Source organism: Thalia democratica, chromosome 7 (genome assembly GCF_965202585.1).
Source record: "Thalia democratica chromosome 7, ktThaDemo2.hap1.1, whole genome shotgun sequence".
Lineage (NCBI taxonomy): Eukaryota > Metazoa > Chordata > Thaliacea > Salpida > Salpidae > Thalia > Thalia democratica.
This window is the reverse complement of record NC_139171.1, coordinates 3,042,128-3,054,799: the sequence shown is the minus strand read 5'-3', so window position 1 is coordinate 3,054,799 and position 12,672 is coordinate 3,042,128. Positions and strand designations below refer to the sequence as shown.

Sequence of the window (12,672 nt, the reverse complement as noted above, 5' to 3'; positions counted from 1 at the left end):
ATCTATTAACAAGCATACCTTTACTTCAGTTTTACTTGCTAAATCTCTAAATTTTGTATTTATTTGAATTTATTCTTACGTAACAATTTAAAGTTATTTTTTAAGCTGTCCACTAAGCAAAATTTTTTTAATTTCATTTAACATTTATCACTTGAGAATGAAACTCGTATACTATTGAAAAGCTTTGTGTAATAAAATATAAATCAAAATGAATAATCTATTGATAATAAGTTGAAAATTGTATAAATACGTTCAAAAACCTTCCTATAATAGTAATTAGGTGTGAATAGAATCTTTATAATTTTCTTATCAAAAATTAAGTTTTGTAAATTTTAATAAATACTTAATACAAATAACTACTTATATTACATTAAAAAAATTTATTACAGTATTACGTCAAAACAGTACAAAAAAATTTCATACATTTTACTAAATAAATTTACTAAGTTAAACTATTTTTGAAAACTATAATTAACAGATTTTAAAAAAAAATTAATAACAAGTTAATTATTTTTATCTTTGTTAACAAACTAATACTTATATTTATAAGTGAAGCTAAAAAACTTACAAATCAATGTAACATTTAAACGTAATTTTAAATATCTGATGTAATAAAACAAACTATTCAAAATAAAGAGTTAAAAACATAAAACTATAAAAATAATTAATATCAAAATTTTTCAATATTTTCAATACTACTTTTTATTCTATTTATTTAAAGTTATTTATTTTGCAAAAAAAAAATTTCAAACTTACACAAATAAACAAAAAGTTCAGAATAAAATCATTATTAATTACCATTATAAAAACAAATGAAGATGTATACACCTAAAAATTACTAAATAAGTTTACATTTTAGCAAATAATTAAAAATTTAATATATTCAACATTCAAGTATTTTTTTAAGCAATTCAGATGAAAAAAAACTTCAAGACTTTTTTAAAACAAAAAAACTTCGAACACTACTGGTTGTAACAAAAAAACAAAACATTAGTAACTTTTCTACTTATATGACCTATTTCATAATACTTTACATTAATAATCTATCGGTGGAAAGTATTTTTACAAAAAGAGGTAGGAATAAAATTTTACTCAAAAAATCAGGTGCAAAAAATAGTAGTTAATACAAAATTGGCCATAAAACAGAGTTAAAACTAATTTGATAAAGTAGAAATATAAATTAAAGTTCAACAAATCGAATTTGGTGTTTGTAGTTTTGATTAGACTTTGGTATTTTTTAACCACAAATCAATTAATTTTGCTAATAAGAATTTCAAATTTTTTTTTAATTTTTGACAAATTGATAAAAATTTTGACAATTTTTAGAATGTATCCGCATAATAGTCATATAAAAAGATTAAAAGTAATTAAGTAAATTAAAAAGAATTAAAAATATATATCTAACAACAAGCTGTTACAAAAAAGTTTTGAAATTATTAAAAATGGGTGGCACTTATTGTTTTAAATGAGCTTTTTTTATTAGTTTGCAACTTTTTAATTTAATGATTGGACATTTTACCAGCAGTTAAGTTTGAAATAGCTTTGTGTAAAAAGTAAATTAAATATCTTAAATTTTTTTAAACCGTATCAAAAGATATAGAACTTATTATTTAAAACTTTAGAATATGTCAACTAAAATTCTTATTTTTTATAACTTTGAAAAACAAATAAAATTTATATGTTTTATGATCAAGCTATGTTAGTTCCATCCTAGTACTTATTTTAAACATAAAAAATGTTTTCTATTTTTCTACTTATTTAATATAACTTCAGTCATATTCCTGTTCATCAGAAGACAATATTTCGAAATACTCGTCCTTCTGGGGAATTTTGAATTCGTAATTTGATTCCATTAGTTTCCTGTTTGTTAATAAATATTATTTTGTAAATATTTCTGTATAACACATTTACTATAAGTATTCTGTTTATTTATAATAAATATTATAAATGCATATTTTATGACATTAAGAGCTCATTTTGAAATGGGATTTTGAATTTGTAATTTGTTCCCATAAGTTTTCTGTCTATTTATGTTATATATAGAAAGTATTTAGTAATGTTATTGTATAACACATATACAATAAGTTTTCTGTTTGTTTATAATAAATACTATAAAGGCATATTTTATATGACATTAATAAGTTACTTTATAATAAATCATGTTAAATGCATATTTTATCTGACATTAAGGCCATAGGAGGGGGTAAGACACTTTTTTTTTTAAGTTAACTTTGGCTTTTATATGAAAGATTTAAGTACAAACTACAAGTTTTTATAGAACTCAAAATATCATTTAACTTTTGAAATGTTTTATTTTTCGTAAAAATTTTCCGATACCAACACATGGACCTAAAATTTTTCGGCGTCAATTTTTTTCGGAAATAACTTTAGAACCATTTATTTTCAATTTCTTTAAAGCTAACTTGACACTTTTTTTTATTCTAAAGAACGTTTATTCGCTTAGCTGTTCACAATAATTTATATCGAATTGGGTTTTACTTTTGTAGTGGGGCCCCTTTAACAATTTAATGTTTTTTTGCATTTTTCACTTTGCAACGTTTTTCTCCAAAAATATTTTTCAATTTAAAATTTTATTATTCTTACTTAATTGAGTTTTAAAACGTTATTCTTTTTTTTTTATAACATAAGCTTAAATAAATTTTTCAGAAAGTTTCCAAATTTGCACGGTTTTGGTTCTTTTTTTACATGGTTTTATAGCAAAAGTAAATTGTTTTTTTAATCAGTTTTATTTTTAAGAGACTTATGTAATTAAGTTTTATAACGTTATTATATTTTTTTCGAACTTACTATTATTTTTCAAACATATGACCCATTTTAGTTTTACCTAAATTCTTAGAATTCGATCAAGCAATCCCTCAAATTACGTTAACAAAAAATTTAGGTAAAACTTGTATGGGTCATATATTTGAAAAATATTAATAAGTTGGGAAAAAATACAATAACGTTATAAAACTTAATTGTATAAGTCTGTTCAAAATAAAATTCATAAAAAAAATAATTTACGTTGCTACAAAACCATGTAAAAAATACCAAAACCGAGCAAATTTGGAAATTTTTTGAAAAAATTATATAAGCATATGTTTTAAAAAAAATATTGTAAAAAAAATAATAACGTCTTAAAACTCAATTCAATAAGTATGTTAATAATAAAAAAATTTGAAATAAAAAATTATTTTTGGAGAAAAACCTTGCAAAGTGAAAAAATGCAAAAAAACATTTAATTTTTAAAGGGGCCCCACTACAAAACTATAGCCCCAACTCGATGAAAATTATTGTGAAAAGCTGAGCAAAAAAAAAGTTCTTCAGAATAAAAAAAAAAGCTCCAAGTTAGCATCAAAGAAATTGAAAATATTTGATTTTAAAGTATGGTTTAAAAAAAAAAATTACAAAAAAATTCATTCAAGCCAAGAATACGCTCGTATTTAAAGTAGCCTGAGTTTTACAAATAACTACAAACTTTTGTTTTTTTAACTTTAAATTAATCTGTGTGTATTGCAAGCCTTGTACTGCATTTAATGTAACTTACGTGACATTTCTACTAAAACTAATCTCTTAGCTAAAAAGTTTGTGCATACAAGTTGTTACTTTCAATTTTTCAACCTTGGTTATACTCAATTAAAGTTGAATACTGTTTGTTATATATGAGAATTGAAAATTACAGAAAACATGTGCTATAAAATACTTAGGTATAATTATATTGTTGTAGAGCTGTTATTTGGTAACTTAATTTGTTTTCAAAATTTCTGTTGAAAGAAAATAGAATGCAGTTGACAAGTAAAAAATAATTTAGTAATTAAATTTTATTATCAATTATTTCACAACAAAATTATTATTATTATGATCAAACTGATTATTAACTTTTAAACTTAAAATAATTCTAAGTTAAAATGTCTTTAAATACAAAACACCTAATTATTTTTTTTATTAAATTAAAATTGTTAAATGCTTTTAAGGTATAACTTGATGAACATTTAACATTAAAGTGACTTAAACTAAGTATATTTAACAGTATGTTTAAGAAAACTAATGTTTTAATTCAACTGTTTCATTTGTTAAAAATGTAACTTTGAACTTAAAAATATTATCTTTTTAACTTATTTATTTACATAAGAAACTTAATAACTTTTAATTATACTTGTGTTTAATTCATTTTATCTATAAAACTTATAAAAAACTTGGATATATAACAAAATTTTATTATAAATATTTGATTCTTTTTTAAAAATTTTATACTTAAAGAAAATTTATTTTTACTTTATAATACTATACCTTATAGTTTTGGATATAAACAGAACTTACTTGTACCTATTTGTTCAATATTTCAACTGAAATTTATTAAACAAAACTTTTTTATATCTATAAGTTTGATATGTTAAATTTTTTTAATTAAAAAAATAACTTATATCTGTTAGTTTGATATGTTAAATTTTTACTTTAAACAACTTACTAATATTTATAAGTTCGATATGTTAAATTTTTTCAATTAAAAAAATAACTTATATCTGTTAGTTTGATATGTTAAATTTTTACTTTAAACAACTTACTAATATTTATAAGTTCGATATGTTAAATTTTTTCTGTATTAAAAAAACTTACTTATATCTATAAGTTCGACATGTTAAATTTTTATATTAAAAAAAACTAACTTATATGTATTAGTTCAATATTTTAATTTTAATTTAATGTACAAAACTTACTTATATTTGTTTATTCAAAACTTTTAGATAAATTTAATACATAAAACTAACTTACATCTGTTAGTTCGATATTTGAAATATTAGAATTAAAAAAAATAACTTATATCTGTTACTTCTATATTTGAAATATTTATAGTTTAAAAACTAACTTGTATCTGTTAGTTCAATACATTTATTTTATAAATAAAAGAAACTAACTTATATCTGTTAGTTCAATATTTTTATTTTTTATTTAAAAAACTTCGATATTTGAAAAATTTTTAATTAAAAAACTAACTTATATCTGTTAGTTCAATTTATTTATTTTATAAATAAAAAAACTAACTTATATCTGTTAGTTCGATATTTGAAATATTAGAATTTAAAAAAAAAACTTATATCTGTTACTTCTATATTTGAAATATTTATAATTAAAAAAACTAACTTATATCTGTTGGTTCGATATATTTGTTTTATAAATAAAAGAAACTAACTTATATCTGTTAGTTCGATATTTGAAATATTTATAATTAAAAAAACTAACTTATATCTGTTGGTTCAATATATTTATTCTATAAATAAAAAAACTAACTTATATCTGTTGGTTTCGATATATTTATTTTATAAATAAAAGAAACTAACTTGTATCTGTTGGTTCGATATATTTATTTTATAAACAAAAGAAACTAACTTATATCTGTTGGTCCGATATTTGAAATATATATAATTAAAAATACTAACTTATATGTATTATTTGAATATTTCAATTATAATTCAATACATAAAACTAACTTATATCTGTTAGTTCGATATTTTTATTTTATAAATAAAAGAAACTAACTTGTATCTGTTGTATCAATATATTTATTTTATAAATAAAAGAAACTAACTTATATCTGTTGGTTCAATATATTTATTTTATAAATAAAAGAAACTAACTTGTATCTGTTGTATCAATATGTTTATTTTATAAATAAAAGAAACTAACTTATATCTGTTGGTTCAATATATTTATTTTATAAATAAAAGAAACTAACTTGTATCTGTTGTATTAATATTTTTATTTAATAAATAAAAGAAACTAACTTATATCTGTTGGTCCGATATTTGAAATATTTATAATTAAAAAAACTAACTTACATCTGTTAGTTCGATATTTATTTTATAATTAAAAGAAACTAACTTATACCTGTTAGTTCGATTTTTGAAATTATATATTAAAGAAACTAACTTATATATGTTAGTTCAACACATTTATTTTATAATTAAAAGAAACTAACTTGTATCTGTTGCTTCAACACATTTATTTTATAATTAAAAGAAACTAACTTGTATCTGTTGCTTCAATATATTTATTTTATAAATAAAAGAAACTAACTTATATATGTTAGTTCAACACATTTATTTTATAATTAAAAGAAACTAACTTGTATCTGTTGCTTCAATATATTTATTTTATAAATAAAAGAAACTAACTTATATATGTTAGTTCAACACATTTATTTTATAATTAAAAGAAACTAACTTGTATCTGTTGCTTCAATATATTTATTTTATAAATAAAAGAAACTAACTTATATATGTTAGTTCAACACATTTATTTTATAATTAAAAGAAACTAACTTGTATCTGTTGCTTCAATATATTTATTTTATAAATAAAAGAAACTTACTTATATATGTTAGTTCAACACATTTATTTTATAATTAAAAGAAACTAACTTGTATCTGTTGCTTCAATATATTTATTTTATAAATAAAAGAAACTAACTTATATATGTTAGTTCAACACATTTATTTTATAATTAAAAGAAACTAACTTGTATCTGTTGCTTCAATATATTTATTTTATAAATAAAAGAAACTAACTTGTATCTGTTAGTTCGATACATTTATTTTATAAATAAAAGAAACTAACTTATATATGTTAGTTCAATATATTTATTTTATAAGTTAAAAAAAACTAACTTATATCTGTTGGTTCAATATATTTATTTTATAAATAAAAGAAACTAACTTATATATGTTAGTTCAACACATTTATTTTATAATTAAAAGAAACTAACTTATATCTGTTAGTTCAATATATTTATTTTATAAATAAAAGAAACTAACTTGTACCTGTTAGTTCGATATTTTTATTTTATAAATAAAAGAAACTAACTTGTACCTGTTAGTTCGATACATTTATTTTATAAATAAAAGAAACTAACTTGTATCTGTTAGTTCGATACATTTATTTTATAAATAAAAGAAACTAACTTATATATGTTAGTTCAATATATTTATTTTATAAGTTAAAAGAAACTAACTTATATCTGTTAGTCCGATATTTGAATTCTTCTTTGCTGGGCCTCGGCTTAACATCGATGTCGATTCCCCCTCTGTTTTTTATTTAATTCAATAAGTAATAAAAAATAAAAGATTTTTTTTAATTTAAATGATAATTGATTTAGAACTATCAAAATTTTATTTTTAAAGACTCAAATCTACGAAACTCTCAAAATTTTATTGCATATATTTCAAAAGTTACTTTAAATCATAGCAAATGGCAAAACAAACTATGCAGCTTACTTATTACTGCTATTATTTTAGTTAAGCATTATTTTGTGTTATTTATTTAATTTAACATTTAAATATCACAAGTTTTTTTTTTCTAAAGGTATGATCGACTTGATAAAATTTTGTTGCATATATCTCAAAAGTTACTTTTAATGTTGAAAAATGGTTTTAAAACTTTTAGGTAGTAGACTGCAATGTAAATATCAAAATTTACAGTAAGTCCTTTATTTAAAAATAAATCCTTCAACAAACAAAATTGTAACATCAGTAAAAATTCCTTTTTATTTGTTTTTATATCTAAAACCTTTTTTTGGTTCAACTTTTTAGAGTATTTTAAGTTGTATAAGAATTTTTTCTTGAAAATTTGAGGTCTCTAGCTCAACAAATAAAGAGACTTTAGTTGATTTTTCTGACATCTGTGAGAATTGACTATAAAAAAGTATCAGTCCATGGGGTTTTGTAAGAATATTTTTACAAAAAATGACTGTATCTCAGAGTTGATTAATTTTTTTATACTATATAAACACTAACTTACATTTCACACATTAGGTTTTTGTACATGAGCAAATATTAATTTTTAACAAACAAGTCTCTTTAGTTTCTCCTTCTCACTCTAACAAACAAGTTTCAGTATTTTTTAAAGCTTTCCAGCAACTTTTTATATTCATATTTAATGAAACTAAGGTGACAAGTAATAATTAACTATTTTTTAATGTTTTTAAAATAACCTTCCTCAATTTAGGCTCAACACTCTTAGAAGCATAAGTCTGATTTAATGGTAAAAAAAAAGTAGAAAGGGTGAAAATTTGAATAATATACTGTTATGCAAACTTGAATACTTAAATAAGTCATTGAAACAATAAAAAAGTTAATTATTGATCGAAAAATATTTATTTAAAAAAAATACCTAATTTCTTTGAAAAAAAGTTGTACTGAGGTAATAAAAACTAGCTGGGGTTAAAAAAAAAGCCTGAATTTTTAAACAATCTAAACTTATTTTCCTGAGTAGTCTTAATTTTTTTTAAGCTAACCAAAGCGGCAACCCAGTTACTTCAATACAGTTACTTTACAAACTTCACCTTAAGAGGTAACTTTAGTAACTTTTTTATAAGTTTTAAAGCATTTTAGTGAAGTGTACATCTCAAGACCTTGTGTTTATATGGCATACTTTATTTATATATCAAAAACAGTTTTAAAGTATTTAATTCAAAACATACTGTTTACTTGAATAGTTATTTAAAGAAGACACAGTAACAATAATAGTTAGTGCATCTAAGATTTTTAAATTGAAACCCGAAGTGTTTGGTTAATTTATCTAGCCGGCTGACAATTTTTTGTGGTACATGATACTATTGGACCTAGATTTTTGTGGGCCACATGTAGTAATCTTTATATTAAAGACAAGAATTTAAGTTGTTAACTAAATTATAACAAGTGCTTAAGGAACCATCACAGCTTACTCACATTTTATTTAATACTGTAGTTGTAACATTTTTTATTACTTTTATGAAGTTGTTGGTGTGGTACATATTTTTAACAGAAGTTAAGTTGCAGACAGGGTTAAATTTTGTCACAGATAAATTGAACACAAAAACATTTGAAAATTTGAAAAGAATTTTCGAAAATTTACTTACTATAGGGTTGCTAAATGTTTTTAGTAAATTTCTTTCAAGTTTTTTAGTTCACTCTTAAAATAAAACTAAACTTAAGGTAAAAAAAAACTACCTTTTATAGCATAACAACATTAAAAAGATATTGTAAAGAGGCCACTTTAAATTTCAATAAAATAAAATATTATGAAACAAGAAATTTATGACTTTTTGTGTTTAATCAAATTAATTTTACTTTACATGTAAAATTAGCTTAAAATTTCTTGGTTTTTCCAGGTTTCTTAGTGACTTTTGCTTGAGATTCTAGTTTTTTTTTTTCAATTTCTCATATTCCAGGATTCCAGGTTTTCAGGCAACCCTGTTATTATTAAACCAACTAACTTTCTCAGTGCTTCCAACTGTTGCAAAAGGAACTTAGTTTTCCAGGTTTCTTAGTGATTTATGCTTGAAAATCTTTTTTAATTTCTCAAATTCCAGGTTTCTTCAGGATTCCAGGTTTTCAGGGCCCGTGTTAATATAAAAACTCCAACTATCATAAACTGTTAATTTAGTTTACTTATCACAAACTAACTAACTAGTTATTATTAAACTAACTTTCTCAGTGCTCCCAACTGTCTCAACAGGAACAGGTCGTTTTCCTTCCTGTTTATCTTCAACCTGGAAATCTTCCTGATCTCCTTGTTCAACCTGATTTTCATCATCAGGAGTTTCTGGAATGTGGCGTAATCCTGAACCTTCCTCACCCAGTTCGCCACCCGTTCCCTCCTGAACCTCATCTGATCGTTCGTGTTCTCGTCAAGGACATCTGGTGGATTAATGCAAAATTTTACTTCAGAAAATAAAAATAATAATTAAACAAATATTAGGTTTTCTGTTCCTGAACCTCAACTGCTCGTTCGTGTTTTCATCAAGGACGTCTGTTGAATTTATCCAATGTTAAGTAATTAATAAGTTGTCTGTTCTGGTTCATGTTCTCTGGAAGAGCTTATGTTTATTTAATTATAAATATGTGTTAAATAAGTAATAATGTTCTAGTTTAAACAAAATGAATTTGATCTGCTTGTTCGTGTTCTCATCAAGAACGTCTGTTGGATTAATTTGTGTAAAATTTTAAACAAGTAATTAGATTGCTGTGGATTTTTATTTAAATAACATGTATATGATTTGCTTGTTTGTGTTTTCTTCAAGGATGTCTGTTAAGTTTATTTGTTCAGTTTTATTATTGTATTAATAAACCAGTCTGTTGGATTAATTCAATGTTAAGTGGAAAATTATTGAATATGTAAAATGAAAAATAAACTAAAAGAATTCTGTAAAATGAATTTTATCTGCTTATTTTCTTGTAGCACCATAAGTATTTATTTAAGTTCAATTTCAAAGTTTCCCACATCTGAGTGTAAATTTAATATAAAGTTTTGCTAGTATCAAATAATAAACAAATAAATTGTCACAGGGGTTCATTTTCTATTAATTTCTATTTTAAAAGGTTAGTTTTTAATTTTATCTACTTATAGCTGTTTGCTCTCTTAAGGAAGCTTCGTGATTATATGCTTGTGTAGAGCAGATTGTTTTCTGCTCTAATTCTGTTAGAAAAGAATTTTTTTTTAATGAAAAATAAAAATTTTATAATAAAAAATAAACAAAAAAACATTTTTTTTTTTAGTTTTTTTATTATAGAATTTTTATTTTTCAATTTTTTAAATTATGTTCCAACAGAACTTTTTAAATATTGCAAGGAGCATTTCCATGCCAATTGATTATATTGGTTATTTTTCTTGCATAACTACTGTAACTGTTTAAATTATATTCTACTTTTTGTGAAAAGAAATAATGTTATTTTTAGGAGGTTTTTTTAATTATTTGTTCATACATTCTAATCATACAAACATTATAAGTTATATTATCTAATAAAACTATGTGTTTTGTAATATTACACAAATAAGGTTACTTTTATTTTACCAACAGAAAAAAATATCGCTTAAAACTACTTTTATACATGCAATTAGTAAAAACACTTACATTTTTAACTTGGCTTTGAAAAAATGTATTAAGGGCATAGCTGGGTTAACACCCTTTTTTGGTTTTTGATCTTATTTTAAATAGCTTTTACTAAGCTACAAAATGCTTTTTACAGATTTAAAAAATTCAAAATAATTTTTGAGATATAGCTGGTCAAAGTCGGAGGCAACAATAGGATCGTTTTGGGAGGTGCAAACTAAAAAGGCAAATATAGACTATTTCATTAAAAATCTATCTTCTCCTAAGTTTTTTGAGATAACTACCTTAATTTTCAGGAAATGTTCCTTGCAATATTTAAAAAATTCAGTAGGAACAGAATTTAAAAAAATTCAAAAACAAAAACTTTATAATAAAAAAACTAAAAAAAAAAGTTTTTTTATTTATTCTTTACATAAAATTTTTATTTTTCAATTTTTAAAATTCTGTTCCGACAGAATTTTCTAGTTATATCAAGAAACATTTTCTGAAAATTTGAGGTAGTTATCTCAAAAAACGTAGGAGAAGAAAGATTTTTAGTGTTTTCTAGTTATTTGCTGCTTTAGTTTGCGCCTCCCATAAGGATCCTATTGTTGCCTTCGACTTTGACCCGCTATATCTCAAAAATTATTTTGAATTTTTTAAACATGTACAAAGCATTTTGTAGCTTAGTAAAAACTATATAAAATAAGATCAAAAACCAAAAAAGGGTGTTCACCCCCCTATGCCCTTAAATGCTAAGTTAAACATTATAACCATTCGAAACACTTAGCAGCTTAAATTTGTATTTTGACTTCAGTCTAAGAAAATAATTTTATCACAAAACATAACAAGATTATAAAATATCTGTTTTTTTTTTTCAAATTTGTCAATAGCAGAACTTCAACTCGTTTAACATTTAACATAAACTTCTAACATGACAATAAAACACACCAATTTTTATGGGTTTGCTTTTTCCATAAGTTTGATTCAAAATTTGGTCGCTTTTGTAACTTATCAGCTCCAAGTTTACTTCTGAAGAGTTCATGTTAAATTCAATGTCTGTAAAAATATGTTGCTCTTGTCGGCGTTGTTAAATGTTTTTGTCAGTTTTTCACAAGGCTTTCAAAACTTTATTCAGCTTTTAATAACTACAGTTTTAGGGCCTATTATTAGATTAAAATTAAGTTTAAAATAAGAAACTGTGTTAAATTGTAAAACAACATTGAAATTTTATTTTAAAGCTTTTTTAAATGTGTTTTTTAATAAAAAAATCTGATGATGACAAACAAATTTTATCTTCATGATAAATTTTTAGTGTAAATTGAAATTTTACTATTCATTACATAAAAGTTGTTTAAAATTCCAGGTATTTTAGTTATTTTTGTTCAAAATTCCAGGTTTTTTCAAAATTTCTCAAATTTTAGGTTTTTCTATGATTTTTAAGCTAAATTGTAAGATTTCAGGTTTTTACAGGATTCCAGGCTTTGGGCAACCCTGTCTTATTTATTAAGACATTGGATTGCTTTGATGACAAACTTTTTTAAATACATATATTTAGTTGAAAAACTACTTTACAATTGAAATTTAATAAACAAATGAACATAATCAAAAACGTTGCAGCTTTTAACTTATTTCTGTTATTTTTTCTGCGTTAAATAGTCTATTTTCTATCCCTTTTGGTTCCCAATAAAAAACCTATTGAACGCTCTAACTATGATTGTTTATATCTTAAAAGTTAATTAGAGTTTTAACAAGCGGTAAAAAGTATCAAATAGCTAAATTAATTATGTAAAAAATAAAACTAAAAAAATAAGTGTTTACCCCCAT

General features: G+C 22.4%; 1 protein-coding gene across 1 annotated transcript; it reads right to left on the bottom strand.

Moving 5' to 3' along the window:
• Positions 1-1,769: 1,769 nt before the first annotated feature.
• Positions 1,770-11,896, bottom strand: LOC145840699 (uncharacterized). Its single transcript, XM_082948025.1, has 4 exons — positions 11,797-11,896; positions 9,463-9,673; positions 7,009-7,080; positions 1,770-1,860 (listed from the first exon to the last, which is right to left on the bottom strand). Exons 1-4 carry the CDS (start codon positions 11,888-11,890, stop codon positions 1,770-1,772), a joined length of 468 nt encoding a protein of 155 aa, XP_082804151.1. The 5' UTR covers positions 11,891-11,896.
• Positions 11,897-12,672: the final 776 nt, after the last annotated feature.